The sequence below is a fragment of the Phocoena sinus genome, chromosome 2 (assembly GCF_008692025.1).
Source record: "Phocoena sinus isolate mPhoSin1 chromosome 2, mPhoSin1.pri, whole genome shotgun sequence".
Lineage (NCBI taxonomy): Eukaryota > Metazoa > Chordata > Mammalia > Artiodactyla > Phocoenidae > Phocoena > Phocoena sinus.
Window position 1 is genome coordinate 41,306,632 of NC_045764.1, and position 27,398 is coordinate 41,334,029.

At 39.5% G+C, this 27,398-nt stretch overlaps 1 protein-coding gene across 1 annotated transcript in view; it reads right to left on the minus strand.

Moving 5' to 3' along the window:
* AGBL1 (ATP/GTP binding protein like 1) overlaps positions 1 to 27,398 on the minus strand; it is a gene marked incomplete at its 5' end in the record, with an annotated part of 671,581 nt that overhangs the window by 501,087 nt on the left and 143,096 nt on the right. Inside the window, 1 exon segment of the mRNA XM_032621686.1 lies at positions 23,939 to 24,092. Coding sequence (XP_032477577.1) covers positions 23,939 to 24,092 — 154 coding nt within the window.

Below are 27,398 nucleotides of genomic sequence, written 5' to 3' on the forward strand. Positions count from 1 at the left end.
GCTATTAATGTTTAAAAATAATATTAGATATGAATTTTCTTGGTGGGCATACTGGAAGACTAGACAGGTAACAGAACAAACAGTGAATCTGAAGAAAGATCAATAAAATTATACAAAATTAAACAAGCAGGAAAAAAAGAATGGAAGAAAAACAGAACAAAGCATTCAAGAGCTGTGGGACAAAACAAAAAGGACCCCATGCATATAACTGGGGTCCCTGAATGAGGAGAGAGAACAAGGCAGAAGAAATGTTTAAAGAGATAAAGGCTGAAACTTTTCAAAAATTAATGAAAAAGGACAAATCACAGATGCAAGTAGCTCACAAAATTCTAAGCAGAATAAATGACACATACATACATACTTACATGCATACATGCATCACACCTACGTAGATTATAGTCAAACTGCTGAAAACCAAAGATAATGAGAAAATCTTGAGAGCAACCAGAAACAAATGAAACACTATGCAGGTAAAAGCAAACATAAGAATTATAGCATTCTTCTTCTTGGCAACTGTGCAAGCCAGAAGACACTGTAGAAACATCTTTTAATACACTGAAAGGAAAAAAATCTGTCAACCTAGAATTCTATACTCAGGAAAAAATGTCTTCCAAATAAATGAAACTATAAAGACTTTTTCATAAAAATAAAAGCTTAGAGAGTTTATTACCTGCATATATGCTATTGATACAAGAAATATTAAAGTTCTTCAAACCTCCCCCGAAAAAATTCCAAGTGAAAAATTGGATCTAAAATAAATAAATAAAATAGACCAGAAAAGGTAAAAATAAGTGATAATATGCATTAGTTTCTTATGGCTACTGTAACATATTACCACAAACTTGGTGGTTTAAAGCAATACAAATTTACTCTCTTACACAGCACTGGAGTCCAGAAGTATGAAATCAGTTTCACTGGGGCAAAACCAAGGTGTTGCCAAGATGATGCCCTAGAGGAGGCTCTAGGAAAGAGTCCTCTTCCTTGCCTTTTCTAGCATCTAGAGCTGCATTCCTTGGATCATGAACCTTTCCTCCTTCTTCAAAGACAACAGCGTAACTTCTCTTTGTGTCTTTGCTTCTGCCCCATGATATCTTCTACTTGCAATCTCTGTCCGCCTCTCCCTTATAAAGATGTTGTGATGGCATTTAGGCCCCACCCAGGTAATCTAGGATAATCTCCTCAACTAGAGACCCTTAACTTAATCACATCTGCAAAGTCTTGGCCAAATAAGGTATCCATTCACAGATTTCAGGGATTAGGGTATGAACATCTTGCGCAGCGATTATTCAGTCTACCACAGCATAAAAACACTTCCCAACTCATTTTTTGAGGCCAGCTTTATCCTGAATTGAAATCATACAAAGATATTGCAAGAAAAGAAAACCACTGACCAATATCCCTCATAAACGTAGGGCAAAGTGTATCCTGACCAAAGGGAGTTTCTCTCAGAAATGCCAAGATTGGAGGCAAGGCAACGGGGGGGGGGGGGGGGGGGGGGGGGGTAGTGGTTAAGAGCTTGGCCTCTGGAGCTAGAAATGCTAAGATGGGGTCAACAATTGAAAATCAAATACAATTCATCATACAAACAGGTTGAAAAAGAAAAATCATGGGATCATTCATTTATGATAAAAAGTTCTCAGCAAACTAAAAATCAAACACAACTTTCTCAAGGACATCTATAAAAACCTACAAATAACACCACAGTTAATAGTAAAAACTAAATAATTTCCCGGACAATCAAGAACAGGGTAAATAATATCTCCTCTTACCACTTCTATTCAATATTATATTAGAGTTCCCGGGTAGTATTATAAGGCAAAAAAAGAAAAAGATACAAAATGTAAAACAAACAAGCAAGCAAAAATCCCTGCCTTTATTCACAGACAATTTGCATAAGTTATTTGCTAAAATTAAGAAAGAAAAAGAAAGAAACATGAGAAAAGCTACTAGAAATAAAAATTACAGCAAAGTCATGGGACTCAAAGTTGATAACACAAAAATCAATTGTATTTTCATATACTAGCAATAAAAAAATGAAATTTAAAAACTATCATTTACCACAGCATCAGAAAGTGAAATACATGGGGAACTTCCCTGGTGGCACAATGGTTAAGATCCCATGCTCCCCCTAGTGCTCACTGCAGCACTATTTACAATAGCCAGGTCATGGACGCAATCTAAATGCCCATCAACAGATGAATGGATAAAGAAGATATGGTACATATATACAATGGAATATTACTCAGCCATAAAAAGGAACAAAACTGGGTCATTTGTAGAGAGGTAGATGAATCTGGAGACTGTCATACAGAGTGAAGTAAGTCAGAAAGAGAAAAACAAACATCGTATATTAATGCATATATGTGGAACCTAGAAAAATGGTACAGATGAACCAGTTTGCAGGGCAGAAATAGAGATACACATGTAGAGAACAAACATATGGACACCAGGGGGGAAAGTGGCGGGGGGTGGTGGTGGTGTGATGAATTGGGAGATTGGGACTGACATGTATACACTAATATGTATAAAATGGATAACTAATAAGAACCTGCTGTATAAAAAATAAATAAAATAAAATTCAAAAAAAAAAAAGACCCCTTGCTCCCAATGCAGGGGGCCCAGGTTCAATCCCTGGTCGAGGAACTAGATCCCACATGCATGCTGCAACTAAGAGTTTGTGTGCCATAACTAAGGAGCCAGTGAGCTACAACTAAGGAGCCCATGAGCTGCAACTAAGGAGCCTGCCTGCTGCAACTAAGGAGGCCACGTGTTGCAACTATGACCCCATGCAACCAAATAAATAAATAAATAAATAAAAAGTGAAATACATGGGATACATCTAAAGATTACATATAAGAAGTTTACACTAAACACTGCATAACACTAAAGGGAAAAATTAAATAAGGCCTAAATAAATGGAGAGGTGTATCATGTTCATGGGTAGGAAGACTCAATAATGTTAAGATTGCAATTCTTTGCAAATGTCAGGATCTCAACAGCTTTTTTGTTGAGGAAACAAAGAATGAACCTTTGTTCTTGATCCATGCCTCATAATATACACTAAAATCAACTTGATATACACCTAAATGTAAAGTCTAAAACTATAAATCTTCAAAGAAACAAGTTTTGACCTCAGTTTAGGCAAAGTTTTCTTAAGCTCAGCACTATTAACATTTTGGGGTGGGTGGAGAAGGGCTGTTTTGTGCATTGTGTGATGTTTAGCAGCATCCCTGGCTTCTACCCTCTAGATGACAGTAAGCATCCCCTGAGCTGTGACAACCCAAAATATCTCCAGAGATGGCCAATTGTCTCCTGAGAGGCAGAAATGTCCCCAGCCAAGAACCACTGGGTTGAGTAAATGTTTATCTAGGATACACAGAGCAGTAACGCTACATTAATTTAAAAAAATTTTTTGAATGCCATCAAATTTTTAAATTTCCACTCTTTAGAAGACACCATTAAGAAAATGAAAAGCAAGTCAGACACTAAGAGAAAACATTTGCAAAACACATATTTGATGAAGAATCTGTATCCACAACAAATAAAGTCTCATAACTCAGTAATAATATAAAAAAATCATATGAGAAAATGGGCAAAAATTTGAAAAAAACACTTCAATATCATTAATCAATAGGGAAATACAAAGTAAACTAAAATGAAATACTACTTCATACCTACTAGAATGGCAAACTTAAAAAATTAAAATACGAAGTACCAGAAAGGATGTTGAGCCACTGGGACTGTGAGACACTGCTGGTAAGAATGCAAAATAGAACCACCACCTTGTAAAATAATTGGTCAGTTTCTTAGAAAATTAGACATACACTTACTTTATTTACCCAATATAAAAGAAAATATATGTCCACAAAAGACAACTATGTGAGCATTAATAGTTAGCTTTATTTACAATTACCAAACTGGAAACGATCTCCATGTCTGCCAATGGTGAATGGATAAACAAACTTTGGTACATCCATTCAACAAAATAATCCTCAGTACTAAAAAGGAATGAACTACTGATTCATGCCAATAATGTGAATGAGTCTCATAAGCATTACACTAAGTGAAAGAGGATAAGAATGAAAGACCACATACTGTATGATTCCATTTATATGACTTTCAGGAAAAGGCAAAATTATAGGGACAGGCATCAGATCAGTAGCTGTCAGGGGCTTGGGATAGGAGAGTAGAATGATTGATTACACATGAGTAAAAAAGAAAATTTTGAGGTGAAGAAAATATTGTGTATCTTTATGATAACGGTGGTTACATGACTATACACATTTTTTCAAAATTCATCAAACTCTACACTGAAAAAGAGTCTGTTTTCTGTCTTAAAGTATACCTCAATAAACCTAATCCTAAAAAAATGACCATACAAGTATCAATAATCTCGACAAAAGACCACAGGGAAAGATCAAGCAGTAGATTAGACACATACACATATATTCTATACTGAATTTATAAATGAAACTACCCAGTAGGAAAAGTGTCATTTCAAAAAAATTCAGATAAAATAGGTAAAAAAATACAAATGACCCCTAGCTATATAAAAAGGCACTTAACATCACTAGCCATGAGGGAAATGCTTATTAAATCATAGTGTGATACTATTTCACATGATAGACTGGCAAAAATTAAAGTCGGACAATACCAAGTGATATTATAGGCACCTTCAAACACTGCTGGTGGGAGTGTAAATTGGAACGACCATCTTAGAAAACACTGGCATTACCAACTTAACGTAAGTATACCCTATTCCGTTTGTAATAGCGACAAACAGAATAACAGAATAGAAATATTCTAATTAGCCATCAACAGTAAAATGGATAGATTGACCTAAGTTGATACATGGGAGTATTATACAGTCATGAAAATGAATGACTTAGATCTCAACTCCTACATGTCATGTGGTTCAGTCTCAAAGTTTTTAACAAAATAAACCGATCACAATACTATATATATATATATATATATATACACACACACACACACACACACACACACATATATATATGCTGTATACATACATATACAGTATGTTTCCATTTACCTAAAGCTCCAAATAGGCAAACTCAGCAGTAGGTTGTTTAGGGATATATAAATGTGATTTTTAAATATAAAGAAAAGCAAGAGACAATTTAGCACACAATCCAGGATGGTAGTTACTTTAAGGCAGAAATAGTGGGGAGTCATAGGAATAAGGGTTACAGGGTCTAAAATATGGATAATGTTGTATTTCTTAAATTGGGTGTCCATTTTATTTTCTTTAATCTTTCTTTAATCTTTATTTTCTTTAATGTATGTTATGTTATCTTTCTTTAATCTTTATTTTCTTTAATTTATGTTATATGAATTCTTTTATAAGTATTGCATTTAAAATAAAGCACTTTGTCTTATTATAAAAGACCTGGATTCCAATTTCTGGCTCCATATTTAATAGCTATGCAACCAGGCACAAGTCACTTTAACTCACTGGGCCTTACTTCCATCATCTTTAAAATGGGAATTTTTCCCTAACACATTAATTTCACAAGTATAAAGGAAAAGATTATTATACTAGACTCTATGAAAGTTAAGCAAAAAAAGTTAACAAATTTAAAAAGAAGTGACAGGCCAGGAAAAAACATCAGCCACTCAATGTCCTAGGCTTAGAACAAGGATCAATACTTAATAAATGCTAAATAAATCAATTAATGATTAACAAAGAAGAATATTTCTAATATATAAAGAGCCCTTAATAAATCATTTAGAAGAAGACAAAGCATCTAATAAAATAATAGACAAATGATTTTTAAAATTAAGCAATTTAAAAGGAAGATACATAAATGACATTTAAAAATATGGACCATTTGAGTTATGCTCAAAGAAACTCAAATTGAAATAACACTGAAATGGTGTTTTGAGAGAGGGAGATTAATTTTTTTAACTAACAGGTAGGGAGATGTAGAAGACTGGTAAATCTATTGTTGGTAGGTCCCTGGAGGAAAATAATCTATACTTTTTGTGGGAGTGTAACTTGGTAATGCAAGGTTGTCAATTCTCAGAATTCATGGGGAAGAGATTTGGACTTCCATGGGACAGAATTGTCAGGAAGGCTAATTTAAGTTCATTTCGTCTAAATTTCAAGACTCAGCATGCATGAGTTCATGTGTTTATGTGTGAGTGTGTATGTGCATGTGTGTATGTGTGTATGCTTGTGCACTGGAGAAAAACATGAAACTTAACAGCAATTGCTTAAGGAATAGTAATATGAGAAATATATGGTTAATTTCATGTTTTACTCTAACGTATCAATTTTTAAATAAGGATGATATGTTAACATTTAAATTTTTTTAATTAATTTTAATTTTTAATTAAATTTTAATTTAAATTTTAAACATGAATTACGAATAGAGTTGGAGACATGCAAAAAATAATAGGACAGACTCAGGTACCTACCGATCTGGATTTAAAAGTTGTTAACTTTTGGTTATATTTTCCCTAGAACTCTTTTCCTTTAAGAAATACAAACTCCCCAAAAGATTTAAAACCCATTTCCCTTTCTGCTCCTCCATCTTCAGATGGAATCACTATTTTGCATCTGGTGTTATCTTTTTTCAGCACGGTTTTATACTTTTTCTATACACATTAAGTATCCATAAACAAGAAAATGTATTGTCCTGTTATATTAAAACGATACGTTAATTTTAATAAAAAATTCATGGTCATGTTGTGAGGCTTCCATGAAATATATGAATCAGAGTACAATCTGGTTAGCGCAGCCTGGTAATCTGAGTTTGACTATTTTTGGAACTGGCAGTGGTGGTGACCCACACTTGAGAGCATGTGTTGGTAGGTAGAGAAGCCTTTGCATCTGAGGCTAGAAGACAAGCGAGGAGTTTGGGTTAGGTTTTCATGTCTTAGTTGCAGGGACTCTGAGAGAGAAAAACATCTGAATAATGGAGACATGGGTTGTCATCTGGTCCCTGCCCAGGCTGTGAAGAAGGAGTTTCTTTCATAGGAAACTTAGGGAGCTTTGGTGCCAAGCAACACTGAGGTGTGGTACAGAGTTTTGGAGAATGCTAATCCACCCACCACCCCATCTTTTTTTCTTTTTTTTTTTTTGTGGTACGCGGGCCTCTCACTGTTGTGGCCTCTCCTGTTGTGGAGCACAGGCTCTGGATGTGCAGGCTCAGCGGCCATGGCTCACGGGCCCAGCCGCTCCGCGGCATGTGGGATCCTCCCGGACCAGGACACGAACCCGTGTCCCCTGCATCGGCAGGCGGACTCTCAACAACTGTGCCACCAGGGAAGCCCCCACCGCCCCCCATCTTTACATGAAATCCAGTAACTCTCTGACAACCCAGCAATGGCAGTAGCAAGAGTCCTTTTAGTAGCTGCACGGACAGCAGACAACCACCAGAAGAAGCCTAAGCATCAGGGAAGAATGGACGGGCCCATAAGGGTGACTGTAACCAATGGCTACTTTATGAGTACAACTGAGGCTACCCGTGGGTACCCCAAGAAATACCTAGGAAAGAAGTAACTTTTCAAGGGAGGTTTAAAGGCCCTGAATTGTGAGTAGAAGAATAGATGCAAAATTTTCATTTATTTGCTCAATAAATATTGAGTGTGCACCAGTTTTGTGCAGGAACTGTTAGTTCCCAGAGATACAAGAGTGAAAAAATATAGCATATAATCTGTGCCTTCATGGAGCCCAGTAATAGGGGCTATGAAGAAAATAGAACAAGGTATGTGATAATGAGGTTCTGAGTGAGGGAACATTACATATGGTGACCCAGGAAGGCTTCCTCAATCTGAGCTAGGATAACATACGACAAGAAGAAATCAACCATGCCAAGTTATGGAAGAAAAGTATTCCACTCGATGGAACAGCAGATGCAGAGGCCCAAGGGATATAATTAAGTTGCTATGTTCAAGGAATACAAAGAAGATTAGTGTGGCTGAGGGTACAAAGTGGTAAAGGGGTAAGATACAAAACAGAGGGGCATGCAGGGTCTTGCAGAGGCATAAGATTTAGATTTTACTAAAATTACAAGGGTTATTAATATTAACACGACCACATGTGTACTCACACATTGGAGAAGCCTAGAACATATTACTTGTAGCATAAAAAAATATTTTTACATATAGGGAATTGCATCTCGAAGATAAAGGATTTTCTCTCATTACTACACAGCAGAAAGAGGTCATAGAATTTGGGGCTTAGGATTATGAGGCTTAAGATTCAGAGAGTTTGGGGATAAATCTGAGCTTTACTCTTACTAACCATAGGAATTTTTAGGGCCTCAATTTTATCATCGAAAATTGGACACCATAAATTGTAATTCTTTTTTTTTCTTTACCTCAGAGTTGTTGTGTGGAACAGTTAATCACATGTAAACACTCTGTAAACAGTTAATTCCCTTAAAAAGATATAAATTGTTATATCTCATGAACATATTTATAGGACAGAATGTTTGGCATTGATTCTGATGAAATATATTATATGTTTCTGCTACAGAAACCACATAGTCAATTTTTAGTATCCTTGTTAATTGAGAAAATTATTCAGGTAATGCAAACTTTGTTTTATTTCCCTCTGAAATAGATTATATTTTATAGAATATTGGCTTTATAATTATGTTTAGCCTGAGTTCTTATATAATTTGCAGGCCTCTGGAAATGAACATTCCCAAAACTGAACTCAGTATCCGTCCACCACAGTCTTACTCTCTCATATAGTCTTCTGTTGGCATTAAACCGTGCACCCATCACCCAAAGGAGAAGTACTTCAACTCCTTCCCCTTTATCCGTACTCCCAATCAATCGCCAAGACCTCTCACTTGTAACTTAGACATGTCACCTATATTTAGACCCTTCCCTCCCATTTCCATAGACTTATCTTCCTTGGGAACCTCATCGTCCAGATAGAGGACTAACAGTTGTTATCATTTCTTTTTTTTTTTTTTAACAGCTTTATTGGAGTATAATTGCTTTACAGTGTTGTGTTAGTTTCTGCTGTGTAACAAAGTGAATCAGCTATGTGCCAGGCACTGTTCTAAGTCCTCTACAAGATTCCGATTGCCACATGAAGAAGGTACTATTGTTATCTGCAATTTATAAATGGGGAAACCTAGGCGTGGAGTATTGAAGCACCTTTTCCAAGGTCATGAAGCTACTAAATGGCAGAGTCAAGATTAGAACCCCAGTGAGTCTGAATCTAGGGTCTAAGCACTTAAGAACTCCTCTGTGCTGGGCAACATGTTACCATGTTCTCACTCCAGACTTCCCCCACATTGCTGCCAGAAAATCTTCCTCCAAAACAAATCTGATCTTGTCGTTTCTCTGCTTTTAATAACATCCTGTTCGCTCATCACTGCCTTCAGGAGAAAGTAACATGAAAAATAAGGTTCTTTACCACTCAGCCCAAATTACCTTTCCCACCTTATGGTCTGACCCTATAATCAATCTACCATCCTGCAGTCCTGGCACCCTGAGATGTTCACAGCATCATTTCCAGGTCTCCCTGTCTCTGCAAAAGCTATTTTCCTACTTGAAAAGACACTCCTCCACTTCTCTGCAAGTAGCAGTCTGACTTCAAGAAGAAGATCATATGGCATTGGCACTGAACCTCAGTTTCATCATTATAAAATGGGCGTCGCAATTACACTCTTCCTCAACTCACAAGGGAAGTATAAGGACAAAATGATATATATTACGTAAAAACTTTGTAAGAGTAGACTACGTGATTGGGTATAAGCAAAACTATTCAACTGTAAGGTTTTACAGTTTTTCCCATCCCCCGCCTCCAACCAGCCTTGGAAGGAGAAAGAATTCTTAACCTTCCTCTTCTTGGAGTGACTGGGCCAAAATGGGAAGTAAAAAGGAGGTACTCAACTGGTCTAAATGTCATAGCTTTGAGAGTTTGTACTGAAAAAAGGTGGGATTACTGTGAACCACTATTTGTGTGTGCAGATTGATAATAGTAAGATGGAGGAGGAAAGATGAATTTACCATGGTTTGAATGGGTTTTACATACTCCCCCTTTCATGTTTTCTGAAGAAAGATTCAAATAGTTCTTAAAATGGTTTTGGGATTCTCCACTGAGGTTTCTTTGAAAGCAAAGATGTGTCAATATAGGATCATTGTGCACATGGGATTTACACAGCTTCCCCTCGTGGTTACCAGTTCCCCTTTGATTCTACCATGAAGACAAATGCCCTCTTTTCTGTGCTTCCACTGAACTTTGTTCTGGTATAACTTGCTGTACCATAATGACCTGTTAACATGACTGTCATGCACAAATACACACACACACACACACACACACAATGCCAATCATGGGTGTCTCAATGATTAGGATCACATACTAGTCATCTCTGTATTCCTAATATCTACCATGGTTCCTAGCCCTGGTTCCCTGAAGAGATGGAAATCTCAAAACAAGAAAAGGGTACAATTCAGTTTTTCTAATTCTAAATCATTTTATTAAAAATTTCCATAGAGAGGTCTTTTCATACTCTTGTAGTTTTGTTTTTTTTTTTAGTTCTAACATTTCTCAGAAGCAGTGCTTTACAAAAAAAGAAAAGCACATGATTTAACCAGGAGACGAGAGGTCTGAGGTCTAGAACCCCATCTGCCATCAATCAGCAAGGTGACCAGGACAGGTCAGTTCATGCTCCTGACCTTCAATCCCTCACTAGCGATTGAGTTTATCTGGACTCCATAGTCTTTACGGATGTTTAAGCTCTAGAATTCAATGATCCCTTAATAATACTTGGCTCCACGTGCCTCTGGGGGTAGGGGGCATAAAAGAAACAGGAATTCCCAGGAGTGAGAGGTTTCCACTTTGGGTTTCTGTCTTCCTTGGATCACTACTGTCCCTTCACCCTCTCGCCACGGGAAAGCTCTGTTCTTCATACCTGATCAGGTGTCTCAGAAAGAGACAAAGGCCAGAGAGGATGGAAAATGATTTGCGAAGAAGCCAAAAGGGGAATTCTGTAACTGTATATTTTTCCATTCCGTTTTAATTTAAAACCACTTACAAGTGACAACTCCCAACCCAAGGCAGGTGCCGTGGGGTAGCTCATTACACCCTTGGGACTCTGTGTAAATCTTTTTTTCTGAGAACAGCTATTGTCTTCCAAGGAAAAGCTTTTAGCATAATGTCAAGCTGAATAGAACGTAAAAAAAAAAAAAATTCGTAAGAATATTTTTAAGAAAAAGAACAAGAGAAAGGTATTCTTTCACAACTGCAAACGCAGCCTCCTGCTTCCTCCGCCTCAGGCCCCCTAGAAAGAACAGTATGTGAGCCATAGGAGGCTGAGGCAGTGCCATGAGATTACCTTACCTCCTGAGACATAGGAAGGTTACACTCTGCTCTTTCAGGTTACAATAAATGCAGGGTGGAGGTGTCTCTGAGGGCAAAAATAGCAGACCCAGCCCCCTTCCATCCACCTTTGTTGTTTCTTGGCTTCTCACCAGCCAGTGAGTCAGTCAGCCACTCCTCGCCTGGAGAATGAGAGTTTCTAATAAGAGAATGACATTTGCCGTCAGAAAATTCCCACAAATTAGTTCCCCTCTCAGGTCGTTCTTGAGGATGGTCAAGACAATACTGCTATAGGGTCTGGATGGATAGATATCCAAAGGGGAAAAGAATGAGCAAAAAATGCTCCTGAGAAAAAAATGAAGCATCCATCACAGAGATGTAGTTCCCCAAACTAAAAAGGAACTCAACTTTCCCTGGACTGAAATGGTTACTGAAAATGTGAAGGACCTCCCTGGCGGTCCAGGGTTTAAGACTCGATGCTTCCACTGCAGAGGGTGCAGGTTCGATCCCTGTTCGGGGAACTAGGATCCTGCATGCCGCAGAGCATGGCCAAAAAAACAAACAAAAATTTAAAAAAGATTAAAAAAAAAAAAGAAAATGTGAGGTGATGGGGGAAATGTGGAGGAAACAGAAAATGTAACAAAATGATGACGGTCTTTAATAAGCTGTGTGTTTGATTGTGTGCATTTCTGGGGAATTTCCCAGTGAGAGCAGACCCTAAGGAGGGGGGACATTCTGGAACTGTGGGGTGAAGACCTGGGATCTCCTCCTTGAGTAACCACTTACCATGGGGCCTCAGGCTGGTTATTTACCCTTAGTGAAGCTTACCTTGGCCATCTGCAAAATGGAGATAATGACAAGTACACGGAGACCCATGACAGCAAAGGCAGCACTTGTGCCAAAAGCAGGAAGCAGGCCTGAGTTGGAGAATGGCTGAGCCTTGGTAAAGGTAGAACTACTCTCCCTTCTAGGTTTTTCATCCACCTCCACTAGGGTTTAAGGAAACAATGCTCCCCACCCCAAGGCTTTTTTTTTCCTTCTGAATTGTTCTCTAGTTCTGCGTAAATTCAGTATCCTTTCTCAGTTCAAATCCAAAAAGCACACACGTGCATACACACACACACACACACACAAACATACACCATTTCTGAAGAGTACACAAACTAAATATGACTTCTCAACTCTTTACTTACAAGTTGCATATTCAAAGGCTCTGCTAATCAAAGTACCTCTTGACATACGATGTGTGAAAGGATTTAACTAGGCTAAGTGCAATGATGCCAGAACACCATTAACCAATGGAGAGCAGTCTCAGAAAGCACTAGAATCCACATCCTGGATGATCTTGCCTACCAAACCTACCCCCAGACCTGCTCATCCGCTGCCTTCTATTCCACCCTGTTGGAGCCTGTATCCCATCTTCCTGGATTCTATTCACTCCTCACTTACTCTCTGCTCTGCAAACTTCAAAAGTCCAGGGTTCCTTTGACCTCTGGAATCCTACCGGTTAAGAAGGGCCTGGACTTTCTAATTCCTCAATGCCTCATCCACTGAGAGTCTCTGATGCTAGGATGAGCCATTTATCCTTTGGTAACAGCTCCCTTTTATCATGTTTCTTCCATTATGGCATCAATGACAATCTCTCAGAGAAATTCCCTTTTCACTGTCCCACTGAAAAGGGCAGAAAGTGACTCTGCTCTTGGTGACCTGCCAGCATTTTGGCTCTGAGGGCTCAGATCTCCAAGTGTGAAGTGCGCCTTCTCTCTTAGGACCATTGTGAGAAGGCACCTGCCCTCAATTCCCGAGAGACCAATAAAGCATACGCCAGGCAAATCTGGGTACTACTGAACCGGAAATATATTTATCAAGAAGGTAAGGCTAAATGTTTCCAGGAAAATATCTTTTTTTAAAAATGCTTTTGAAGAATAAATCAAACCAAATGAATCCTTCCAGGAGACTCTCTGGAGCCCAGACCCTAGGAAGGACTAAAAGTAATCAATAAACTGTTCTGAACAATCTCCTGGTCAGACTTTAGGCCAGACCACTGGGGAATCAGTCTCCAGCAGGGGCTTTCTCCCAGGGCCCCATAGCCATGCTCTTATCTCCTAGGGTTCTAAAATAAAACTTAAGTGATAATCCTGCACAGTGGAAAGAAAGTCTTTCAGTGAACAAAACCTCCTTATGAGAGGTGAGTGGCAGCCACTGAGTCAGAAACTAGCCAAATCACAGCTAAATACAACTGCAAACTGAAGCTGGCCTGGTCCCTGGGAGGGAGGAAGTGGGTAAGACAATTGAAGTTCACCTGCAGGGAAGCTTGAAGGCAGGAGAGTCTTGAGCTGCTGGCTCATTTGCTATTCTTGTCCTAAAACAATGCATCATATTTTGCGGTTTGAAGAAAGTTAAGTGGTTTCATTTCTGATTTATAGGCATGTTTAATTGCATTCTGGAGGGTAGGTGATGTTCATATTGTGTGGGATTTTTAAATTTTTATTCATTTATTTATTTATTTTTAAGAAACACAGCAATGGCCTGGATTCAGGTATGTACTAAAACCTGCTAAACATATTTTTGATTCTGCAGCCCGTCTGGGACTATGTTCCCAGCACTGAGGGCCAAGACATGCAATCGCAGCTCTGTGCTGGGATCTGAGGGGTCTGGAGGTTCTGAATCTTCCCTCCCTCTTTCCTTCCTGCCACAGTGTCTGAAACATCCACCATGAAAATGCCTCCTTTGGGTTAGGAGAGGAAAATAAAATTCACTGTGAGCAAGAAGTGGGTAATACATTCATTTGTGGTCAATTTAGTGTGAGTTGCTTTAACAACTAAGCTAGCTTGCAATAGTGTGAGGACATAGAACAGGGAGGAGAGGAAGTTCTGGATCACAGAGGAGCCTGAATAGTGATGCTGAATACCTGTTCTGATGACTGCATGAGCACATTTCTTGTGTGTATGGACCCAGGAATCAGAAAAAGAAAATCAGAAATCAGGCACCACCACTGACTGTGGTATTTAACCTCCCTGAGCCCCACTTACCTCATTTGTAAAAATAGAGAGTCCTGAATTCAGCCCCATTATGAAAGTTACCAATCAGCTACATAACCGATAACACATAAGACTTTCAGAGTATGTGCAAAATAGGTTGGAACTCTTCTTATATACTTAGAAGTAAAGGATAGTAGCATGGGAAGGGCACTAGCTTTTTCACTTTTTAGCTACATGACCTTAGATTAGTCCCAGCACCGGCTACTCAATGTGAGGGCCGATTGCAAAATGAAAATGCAAAGCCCCTCCTTCAAAACTTTTAAGATTTTCAAGTTGGTGACAGAAGAACATTAAACAAAGTTCAAGGCCCTTCTAAGCATGGGACCTGTGCAACTGTACAGTTGACACACCTATCATGACATCCCTCATTATTAGTCTTTTCTCATCAGGATTCAGCTCAACGATTGTCACTTGCAAGTCAATTATGCCAAAAAGAAAATGAACAGCATTCATTTCACCACTATCTGGGTCCTCTCCATGCCTGCCCATCTTGAGATGAACAACTGCTGACATGTTGGTACACATTTAAGACAGAACACTGTAATGATGCATGAGAGGGAGGTAGAAGATAGGTGGGCCCCAGGCTGAGCAGCTGCAACCGGTCGCCTGTTGAAACTTCGAGATAAGATACTAGCAGGAGCATCAGGTCTTGATTGGGTGAAAGACAAATCGACCACATTTTTTTCATTCTTGTGGTCAAGGGGATTTCCCAGCCTGCACATGCACAGAGAAGGTCCTCAGTCTAGCCAAGGGGGTCAAAGGGAGAAAGAAACACCAGTCCACAACATCTCCTGTCAAACCCCCCAGAATCCTTCATGCTGGAATCCATCTTGGCTGAGAGATGTGTATGCCACCAGGAAGGACCCTGAGTCAGGGCAAATATGGGCACAAGCAAGATGGCTGGCCAGAGACAAACCAGAAGACTGCCTCCATATAAGCGATCTAAGTCACCTTTATTGGGAGCAACTCACTCCGCGAGTTTGCCCATGTGGTTTGCTTCTAATAAATGCTTTATCTGTTTCACAATCTTGGTCTCTTTACTGAATTATTTCTTCAAAGATGACAAGAACCGAGGTCCTGCTTCCAGCCATCTCACCACCACCACCCAGAATCACCACACCAGACTCAAGAGTATACATTTATTATTACCAATCTTAGACCATAAGCAGAAACCAGCCTCCTTTGATTCATATGAAGGTGTACTAAGAGATATTTTTTCTTTTAACTGAACTATTTTGGAGTGCCAAATTATTTAGGGGCTTTTACTATGCTTCAAGTCCTCTCCTTATAGTAAGAATGATCTCTGTGGTTATAATATCAAGCACCATTGTCAGCATAAATAAAAATGCAAAAACAGAGGCAGCTCCATGTCATAATTACACATTGGGTACCACTCAGCTCCTATTCAGAAACTGAGCCTGAACAATGAAGACATACATAGATCTACTTTCTTAAATAAATTATTGTTCTATGAAGGTTGCCCTGGAAGGATTACTGTCTCTAACTTCCAAGAACTTCTCATTTGCAAGGGAAGGACTTGGCAACTGTTACAGAAGTTGCTCTCAAAAGCATAAAACACATAAGAGAATTTTTAGAAAATCCCATATCATTCATTAAAGCATTTTAAGGCCTTATTAATTCAGATGGGATAATCGGTTGTTGATTAGCCAGATAGTTAAGCATTCATTGTCATATGCTGATGAACTGTGAGAAATTACATTTCCTATCCACCAAAGATTCACCTAATGCAGTTAGCACTTCATCAGGTAAGCCTGCATCTGGATAAATTAGCTAGATCTTTATTCTCCAGTCTTTTCTTTCATCTCCCAAACTTTTCCTTAATGAAATCTATTCCTTATTCTGCTTGGTCGAACACTATATCAGGAGCCAACTTTAAAAGGTGGCTAGCAGGGGGACCTTCAACATGGCGGAGTAAGATGCAGAGATCACCATCCTCCCCACAAATACATCAGAAATACATCTACATGTGGAACAGCTCCTACAGAATACCTACTGAACGCTGGCAGAAGACCTCAGATTTCACAAAAGGCAAGAAAATCCACATGTACCTCGGTAGGGCAAAAGAGAAAAGAAAAATCAGAGACAAAATAATAGGGACGGGATCTGCACCTCTGGGAGAGAGCTAGGAGGAGGAAAAGTTTCCACACACTAGGAAGCCCCTTCACAGGTGGAGACAGAGGGTGGCAGTGGGGGGAAGCTTCAGAGCCATGGAAGAGAGCACAGCAACAGGGGTTCAGAGAGTAAAGTGCAGAGATTTCCACACAGATTGGTGCCGACCAGCACTCACCAGTCCGAGAGGCTTGTCTGCTCACACACTGGGGTGGGTGGGGGCTGGGAGCTGAGGCTCAGTCTTCGGAGGTCAGATCCCAGGGAGAGGACTGGGGTTGGCTGGGTGAACACAGCCTGAAGGGGGCTAGTGCGCCACAGCTAGCAGGGAGGAAGTCCAGGAAAAAGCCTGGAGCTGCCTAAGAGGCAAGAGACCATTGTTTCAGGGTGCACAAGGACAGGGGATTCCTACCCTGTCTGCCCACAGAGGGCAGAGCACCACCTAAATGAGATCCAGAGGCAGGCACAAGCCGTGGCTATCAGCTCAGACCCCAGAGACGGGCATGAAATGCTAACACTGCTGCTAGCCACCAAGAATCCTGTGTGCAAGCACAGGTCACTATCCACACACCCCCCACCCCCATGCCAGGATCCTGTGCAGCCCGCCACTGCCAAGGTCCCATGATCAAGGAACAACTTCCCCAGGAGAACACAAACTGTGCCTCAGGCTGTTGCAAGGCCACGCTGGCCTCTGTTGCCGCAGGCTCGCCCCACATAACCATTATAAATATCATACCCCTCCTTCACCTGGGCATGAGTGAGCCAGAACCCCCTAGTCAGCCGCTGTTTTAATCCCATCCTGTATGGGTGGGAATAGATGCCTGAGGGTGACCTACATGCAGAGGTTGGGCCAAAACCAAAGCTGAACCCCAGGAGCTGTGTGAACAAAGAAGAGAAAGGGAAATTTCTCTATGCAGCCTTAGAAGCAGCGGATTAAATCCCCACCATGAACTTGATATACCCTGCATCTGTGGAAGACCTGAATGGACACCAAATCATCCCAAAATTGAGGCAGCAGACTTTGGGAACAACTGCAGACTTGGGGTCTGCTGTCTATGACTGATTTGTTCCTGGTTTTTATGTTTATCTTACTATAGTTTTCAGCGCTTGTTATCATTGGTGGATCTGTTTATTGGTTTGGCTGCTCTCTCCTTTTTTAAATTTTTTTTTTTTTTTATTTTAATAATTTTTTTTTTCTTTTTTTCTCCCTTTCCTTCTGAGCCGTGTGGCTGACAGGGTCTTGGTGCTCCGGTTTCATGTCAGGCCTGAGCCTCTAAGGTGGGAGAGCGGAGTACAGTACATTGGACTACCAGAGACATCCCAGCCCCATGAAATATCAATCCACGAAAGCTCTCCCAGAGATCTCCATCTCAACGCTAAGACCCAGCTCCACCCAAACGCCAGCAAATTACTGTGCTGGACACCCCATGACACTCAACTAGCAAGACAGGAACACAAGCCCAGCCATTAGCAAAGATGCAGCCTAAAATCATACTAAGTTCACAGATACCCCAAAACACATCACAAGATGTGGCCCTGCCCACCAGAAAAACAAGAGCCAGCCCCACCAACCAGAACACAGGCATCAGTCCCCTCCACCAGGAAGCCTACACAAGCCACTGAACCAACCTCACCCACTTGGGTCAGACACAGAAAACAACAGAAACTAAGACCCTGCAGCCTGCAAAAAAGGGACCACAAACACAGTAAATTAAACAAAATGACAAGACAAGGAAATATGCAGCAGATGAAGGACCAAGGGAAAAACCCACCAGAACAAACAAATGAAGAGGAAATAGGCAGCCTACCTGAAAAAGAATTCAGAGTAATGACAGTAACAAGCATACAAAATCTTGGAAATAGAATGCGGAAAATACAAGAAATGTTTAACAAGGACCTAGAAGAACTAAAGAGCAAATAAAAAATGATGAACAACACAATAAATGAAATAAAAACTACTCTAGAAGGAATTAATAGCAGAATAACTGAGGAATAAGAAGAACGGATAAGTGACGTGGAAGATAAAATAGTGGAAATAGCCACTGCAGAGCAGAATAAAGAAAAAAGAATGAAAAGAATTGAGGACAGTCTCAGAGATCTCTGGGACAACATTAAACACACCAACATTCAAATTATAAGGGTCCCAGAAAAAGAACACAAAAAGAAAGAGTCTGAGAAAATATTTGAAGAGATTATAGTTGAAAACTTCCCTAACATGGGAAAGGAAATAGTCAACCAAGTCCAAGAAGCGCAGAGAGTCCCATACAGGATAAATCCAAGGAGAAACATGCCAAGACACATATTAATCAAGCTATCAAAAATTAAATACAAAGAAAAAATATTAAAAGCAGCAAGGGAACAGCAACAAATAACATACAAAAGAATCCCCATAAGGTTAACAGCTGATCCTTCAGCAGAAACTGCAAGCCAGAAGGGAGTGACAGGACATATTTAAAGTGATGAAAGGGAAAAACCGACAACCAAGATTATCCTACCCAGCAAGGATATCATTCAGATTCAACAGATAAATTAAAACCTTTACAGACAAGCAAAAGTTAGGAGAATTCAGCACCACCAAACCAGGTTTACAACAAATACTAAAGGATCTTCTCTAGGCAGGAAACACAAGAGAAGGACGAGACCTACAAAAACAAACCCAAAACAATTAAGAAAATCATAATACTAACATACATATCGATAACTACCTTAAATGTAAAAGGATTAAATGCGCCAATCAAAAGACACAGACTGGCTGAATGAATACAAAAACAAGACCCATATATATGCTGTCTACAAGAGACCCACTTCAGACCTACGGACACATACAGACGGAAGGTGAGGGGATGGAAAAAGATATTCCATGAAAATGGAAATCAAAAGAAACCTGGAGTAGCAATTCTCATATCAGACAAAAGAGAGTTTAAAATAAAGACTATTACAAGAGACAAAGAAGGACACTACAAAATGATCAAGGGATCAATCCAAGATGAAGATATAACAATTGTAAAAATTTATGCACCCAACATAGGAGCACCTCAACACATAAGGCAAATGCTAACAGCCATAAATGGGGACATTGACAGTAACACAATCATAGTAAGGGACTTTAACACCCCACTTTCACCAATGGACAGATCATCCAAAATGAAAATAAATAGGAAAAAACAAGCTTTAAATGATACATTAAACACGATGGACTTAATTGACATTTATAGGACATTCCATCCAAAAACAACAGAATACACATTCTTCTCAAGTGCTCATGGAACATTCTCCAGGATAGATCATATCTTGGGTCACAAATCAAGTGCTGGTAAATTTAAGAAAACTGAAATCATAGCAAATATCTTTTCCAAACACAACACTATGAGACTAGATATCAATTCCAGGAAAACATCTGTAAAAAATACAGACACATGGAGGCTAAAGAGTATGCTACTTATTAACCAAGAGATTACTGAAGAAATCAAAGAGGAAATCAAAAAATACCAAGAAACAAACGACAATGAAAACATGACAACCCAAAACCTATGGGATGCAGCAAAAGCAGTTCTAAGAGGCAAGTTTATAGCAATACAATCCTACCTCAGGAAACAAGAAAAATCTGAAATAAATAATCTAACCTTACACCTAAAGCAATTAGAGAAAGAACAAACAACCCCAAAGTTACCAAAAGGAAAGAAATCATAAAGATCAGATCAGAAATAAATGAGAAAGAAATGAAGGAAACAACAGCAAAGTTCCATAAATCCCAAAGCTGGTTCTTTGCGAATATAAACAAAATTGATAAACCATTAGCCAGACTTATCAAGAAAAAAAGGGAGAAGACTCAAATCAACAGAATTAGAAATGAAAAAGGAGAACAACTGACACTGCAGAAATACAAAGGATCATGAGAGATTACTACAAGCAACTATATGCCAATAAAATGGACAACCTGGAAGAAATGGACAAATTCTTAGAAAAGTACAACCTTCCAACTGAACCAGGAAGAAACAGAAAATATAAATAGATCAATCACAAGCAGTGAAATGGAAACTGGGATTAAAAGTTTTCCAACAAAAAAAAGAACAGGTCCAGAGGCTTCACAGGCAAATTCTATCAAACATTGAGAAAAGAGTTAACACCTATCCTTCTCAAACTCTTCCAAAATATAGCAGAGGGAGGAACACCCCAAACTCATCTATGAGGCCACCATCACCCTGACACCAAAACGGGACAAAGATGTGACTAAAAAGAAAACTACAGGCCAATATCACTGATGAATATAGATGTAAATATCCTCAACAAAATACTAGCAAATAGAATCCAACAGCACATTGAAAGGATCATACACCATGATCAAGTGGGGTTTATCCCAGGAATGCAAGGATTCTTCAACATGCAAATCAATCAATGTGATACACCATATTAATACACTAAAGGATAACAACCATGTGATTATCTCAATAGATGCAGAAAAAGCTTTTGACAAAAATCAATACCTATTTATGATAAAAGCTCTCCAGAAAGTAGGCATAGAGGGAACCTACCTCAACATAATACAGGCCATATATGACAATCCCACAGCCAACATTATCCTCAATTGTGAAAAACTGAAACCATTTCCTCTAAAATCAGGAAGAAGACAAGGTTGCCCATTCTCACCTCTATTATTCAACTAGTTTTGGAAGTTTTAGCCACAGCAATCAGAGAAGAAAAAGAAAAAAAAGGAATCCAAATCATAAAAGAAGAAGTAAAATTGTCACTGTTTGCAGATGACATGATACTATACATAGAGAATCCTAAAGATGTTACCAGAAAATTACTAGAGCTAATCAATGAATTTGGTAAAGTAGCAGGATACAAAATAACTGCACAGAAATCTCTCTCATCCCTATACACTAATGATGAAAAATCTGACAGAGAAATTAAGGAAACACTCTCATTTACCACTGCAACAAAAAGAATAAAATACCTAGGAATAAACCTACCTAAGGAGACAAAAGACCTGTATGCAGAAAACTATAAGACACTGATGAAAGAAATTAAAGACGATACAAACAGATGGAGAGATATACCATGTTCTTGGATTGGAAGAATCAACATTGTGAAAAAGACTGTACTACACAAAGCAATCTACAGATTCAATGCAATCCCTATCAAATTAGCAATGGCATTTTTCAGAGAACAAGAACAAAAAATTTCACAATTTGTATGGAAACACAAAAACCTCCAAATAGCCAAAGCAATCTTGAGAAAGAAAAACGGAGCTGGTGGAATCAGGCTTCCTGACGTCAGACTATACTACAAAGCTACAGGTATCAAGACAGTATGGTACTGGCACAAAAACAGAAATATAGATCAGTGGAACAGGATAGAAATCCCAGAGATAAACGTACACACATATGGTCACCTTATCTTTGATAAAGGAGGCAAGAATATACAATGGACAAAAGACAGACTGGTGTTGGGAAAACTGTAAAAGAATGAAATTAGAACACTCCCTAACATGGATACAAAAATAAAGTCAAAATGGATTAAAGACCTAAATGTAAGGCCAGACACTGTAAAACTCTTAGAGGATTCCATAGGTAGAACACTGTGTGACATAAATCACAGCAAGATTCTTTTTGACCTGCCTCCTAGAGAAATTTAAATAAAGACAAAAATAAACAAATGGGACCTAATGAAACTTAAAAGTTTTTGCACAGCAAAGGAAACCATAAACTAGACAAAAAGACAACCCTCAGAATGGGAGAAAATATTTGCAAACGAAGCAACTGACAAAGGATTAATCTCCAAAATATATAAGGAGCTCATGCAGCTCAATATCAAAAAGCAAACAAGCCAATCCAAAAGTGGGCAGAAGACCTAAATAGACATTTCTCCAAAGAAGATATATAGATTGTCAACAAACACATGAAAGGATGCTCAACATCACTAATCATTAGAGAAATGCCAATCAAAACTACAATGAGGTATCACCTCACACAGGTCAGAATGGTCATCATCAAAAAAATCTACAAACAATAAATGCTGGAGAGGGTGTGGAGAAAAGGGAACCCTCTTGCACTGTTGGTAGGAATATAAACTGATACAGCCACTATGGAGAACAGTATGGAGGTTCCCTAAAAAACTAAAAATAGAACTACCATATGATCCAGCAATCCCACTACTGGGTATATACCCTGAGAATACCATAATTCAAAAAGAGACATGTACCACAATGTTCATTGCAGCACTATTTACAACAGCCAGGACATGGAAGCAACCTAAGTGTCCATCAACATATGAACAGATAAAGAAGATGTGGTACATATATACAATGGAATATTACTCATCCATAAAAGGAAACAAAATTGAACTATTTGTAGTGAGGTGGATGGACTGAGAGTCTGTCATACAGAGTGAAGTAAGCCAGAAAGAGAAAAACAAGTACCATATGCTAATATATATATCTGGAATCAAAGAAAAAACAAAAAAAAACCATGGTTCTGATGAACCTAGGAGCAGTAAAGGAATAAAGACACAGACGTAAAGAATGGACTTGAGGACACGGGGAGGGGGGAAGGGTAAGCTGGGAAGAAGTGAGAGAGTGGCACTGATACATATACATTACCAACTGTAAAACAGATAGCTAGTGGGAAGCAGCAGCATAGCACAGGATGATCAGCTCTGTGCTTTGGGACCACCTAGAGGGGTGGGATAGGGAGGGTGGGGTGAGATGCAAGTGGGAAGGTATATGGTGATATATGTATACATATAGCTGATTCACTTTGTTATACAGCAGAAACCTACACAACATTGTAAAGCAATTTTACTCCAATAAAGATATTTAAAAAAAAAGAAAAAGCTGGTTGGTTACAAGCAAATCACATTTGTGCTCAGGACTCTAATATTAAATGGGCATTCATGTGTCTGTGAGAGTGTGTCTATGTGTGTGTGTATGCCTGTGTGTTTTGGTTTGGTTTTACAGTTCTTGGCTAGAGCCTCCTCCACACTGTCAGCTCTTCTGATCCAACCTGTAATCCAAGTCATCAAGGGAATTCTTCAGCCAGTGCTCCAACCCTCAACTGCCTTCCTTTCCTAACCTTGACTGACCGTGAGTGTAGTATAACGAGAGTGGGCATGGTGAGAAAAGTCCCTGGATTAGAAGTCGCAAAATGTGATTCATTTTCCAGTCCTGGTTCTGTTTTAGCAGAAATGACCATCACTTGTAAACTGCTCTCAATTCCAACAAGTCATTTCATCTTTATGACAATTTGCAATTTATTGTTTTCTCCCTTTGATAACAGAGCAACATGAATATTTACCCTTTTGTCATATCAAGAAGAGTTGGGTTTCTATAAAGGTAGACCAGTCCCCAACACTTTATGGAGCTTCTGATCTCCAAGGGACAGAGTGCTTCTAAGACTCTGAAGACCCCCACCCTCACCACCAAATCTTCAAAGAAGAGGGTCTGCCGTTTACTCACGGAGCTGCTCCAGGTGGCCAGCGCTGTTAGACTCGGGCATGGCAGTGATGGTCACCAATGGACATGAATTCCCTCCTAGCGTCTGGCAGAGAACCTCCTGACGGAAGTAGACCTGCTTGGGGTTCACGCTTTTTTCCAGAACGTCAAGGTGAGTCTGGAGCAGAGATTAAACAGAAGTGTATATTAAAATTTTTTGATAATAACAATAGGTGAAAGCAGCAACAAAGCTTATATTCATCTAACTCCTTATAGTTTAGAAGTAGTTTTTGTTTTTTTTTTTTGCGGCACGTGGGCCCCTCAATGTTGCGGCCCCTCCTGTTGCGGAGCACAGGCTCCGGACGCGCAGGCTCAGCGGCCATGGCTCACGGGCCTAGCTGCTCCGCGGCATGTTGGATCTTCCCGGACCGGGGCACGAACCCGTGTCCCCTGCATCAGCAGGCGGACTCTCAACCACTGCGCCACCAGGGAAGCCCCTAGAAGTATTTTTGTTAACCTAATCTGCCTGACCGTGGGCATTAAGTGATTTAAAAGGGGTGCTCTTCCTACTCCCCGGAAGAAGTTCAGCGAGGCTGAACAGGAAGCATCATGCCTGCCTGTGTCTGCACACTAGAATATCTGTTTTCAAGTTGCACTGAAAGCAAAAGAGCAGGGGCAGACAACATCCTTCCCATGACAGTTGCATGTAAAGAATGCTGTTACCATGAAGACAGAGTACATGCAGGACACTCGGGAACATGAGACAGAGCTTCAGCAGTGCAGATTACTTTAGAATCAAGCAATATAAGGAGAGTTAGGAGCATATTGAAGGAAAATAGAAAGCAACTGATCCAGGGAGAATGCTAAGCGAAGAGAACCACTAACTGGTAGCAACTGATTGGCCCTACCCTACCTTCCCATTTAAACACTCATTTAAAATGCAGAAAGATACCTAAATAGGGTAACCATTGAAAACAGGGTTCTTGGTCAACAATCTTTAAGACCTCTGAAGATACTTTCAATAACCCAAACAGTGGAATTAGTCATAAAGATGTTAAGAGACTGCCTCCCAACCACACTGCATACCCTAACAACAGGTACACGGTGACTTCAGTAACCAGTGAAAGGGAAGCGGTCCTTCTCCAACACAAGAACGTCAGTGCACACAATCGTCCTTCCAGCTAAAGATCAAATAGGTATTAACACATTCAAATAGGTATTAAGAGGGCCGAGGAAAAACTGCCCACCTTGTTATTTAACAAATAACATGTCTGCTAGACAAATGAAACAAACATGACTCCTATGAAAATATTTATAAAAGATTCATAATATATCTTATGAAACATGGAGTAATGCCTTCAAAAGGTAGAGGAAGTGTTTACATGTGAAAAAGATTTACTACAGAGGTGCTAGGCAGAATAATGGCTCCCCCAAAGATGTCCATGCCCTAATCTTCAGACCCTGTCAATATGTTACCTTACATGGCAAAAGGGACTTCACAGATATGTTTAAGACTGAGGTCTATTTGAGGTGGGGGGATTATCCTGCATTAACCAGTTGGGGCCAATCTAATCAAAAGTACTTAAAAGCAGAGAACATTCCCCAGCCACAAAGGACCAGAACCACATGCAAAGGACTCAGCCTTCCATGCTGGGGGGTAAAGGGGTAAAAAGTTGAGGAATGTGGTGTCCTCTAAAAGCTGGAAAAGGCAAGGAAATAGATTCTCCTCCACCATCCTCCAGAAGGAACACAGCCCCAATACCTTGATTTTTGCCCAGTGATTTTTATCCATGTTGAACTTCTCACCAAAAGAGCTGTAAGTTAATTTTTTTTATTGGTTAAGCTACCAAATTTGTGCTAATTTGTTACCGCAGCAATAGAAAACCAATACACTGGGAAATAAGAGAAAGCATTTCCTAAGTAAAAATCTTAGCATCTGGGTAGGAATAGACTAAAATCTACTTGTACTCTATGGAAACATTTGACTTACAAGGAAAACGAAAAAGTTCCAAGGAAAGAAAAGATTACCAGATGATTCTGTGGCCTTTCCTATAGCTTCAGGGATACCTGAAAATTTGACCCTGAATCATATCCTCCTTGCAACTGAGACCCCAAATCATCTGCCTCCACACAGCCTGTTTCCTAGATTAATATGAATTTATTATTCCCTGTCTGCATCAACATAAGTTTAATGTCCTAGGAAACTCTTGCCCAGGAAAATAGAAATTACAAATAAATTTATTTTTCATAAATTTATTATTTTTCAGGAACATCTCATCAATTCTTCAATAGAAGGAATCAATGACTTGATCCAAGACCCTTTGAACCCCTCTCCTCAAGTTTCTTGCCTTACTGTCCACCAATCTTTAACCATTATATCATGATCTTTACCCAATGCTAATCAAGCCCCTTCATTAAAATACCTGAACTTAACAAAACTTTAAAGTCTTAATAGATACTCCAGCTTTGCCCTTCCCCCTTTGAGACACTATCAAGATTCTGTCACATTCTCCTTTATCAAATATATTAGTTTCCAATCACTTCTCTAACAAAGTACCACAAATTTGGTGGATGAAGACAACACAAGTTTACTGTATTACAGTTCCAGAGGTCAAAAGTCCAAAATGGGTTTTACTGTGCAAAACTCAAGGTCTTGGCAGGACTGCGCTCCTTTTGGAGGCTCTATAAGGTAATTCATTTCCTTGCCTTTTCCAGCTTCTGGAGGTCAGCTGCTTTCCTTATCCCATGGTGTCTTCCTCCACATTCAAAGCCAGCAATCGCATCATTCCTACCCTGGCTTCCGTGGTCAAATCTCCTTCTCTGACTCTGACTCTTTTGTCTCACTCGTTCATGGCTAAGGACCCTTGTGATTACATTGGACCCAGTCTAATAGTTCAACATAATCTCCCCATCTCAAGAGGCTTAACTTAATCACATCTGCAAAGTCCTTTGTGCCACATAAAGTAACATCCTCACAGGTTCCAGGGATTAGAATATGAACATCTTGGGGTGGGCGGTGGACATTATTCTATGTAACACACCAAAGTACGCAATACACTTAGGTCTGTGTTAGAAACAGGCTGTTCTGGTGGTATTTCTTGGAGCCCGCATTTGACACAATACTAAGAAAAGGAATTAGAAGGATCATGGCTACCCCAGGTTCAAGATGAGATTCAGCTAAGGCCCATTTATCTGACCAAACCTTTGTACTTCAGTCTTCTGATTGTCTGTCAAGTGCTAATGAATGCCATGCATTGCTGTGATGCACCAGCACTAGAGATTAGGTGGTAGTCTCACACCCTCGAGGAGACAAGGAGGCTAACGAATGGTATACACACAAACACAAAGGCCCTGCTTAGAGTTTGAAAGTACAGAGGATTATAATCGAGTAAACCTATAACCAGCCAAGGTTTTGCTCATGAGTTTCTGCTCATACATGCTCAGTTAGGCAAGAGCTCAGAAAACATATCCTTATCTTTATTGA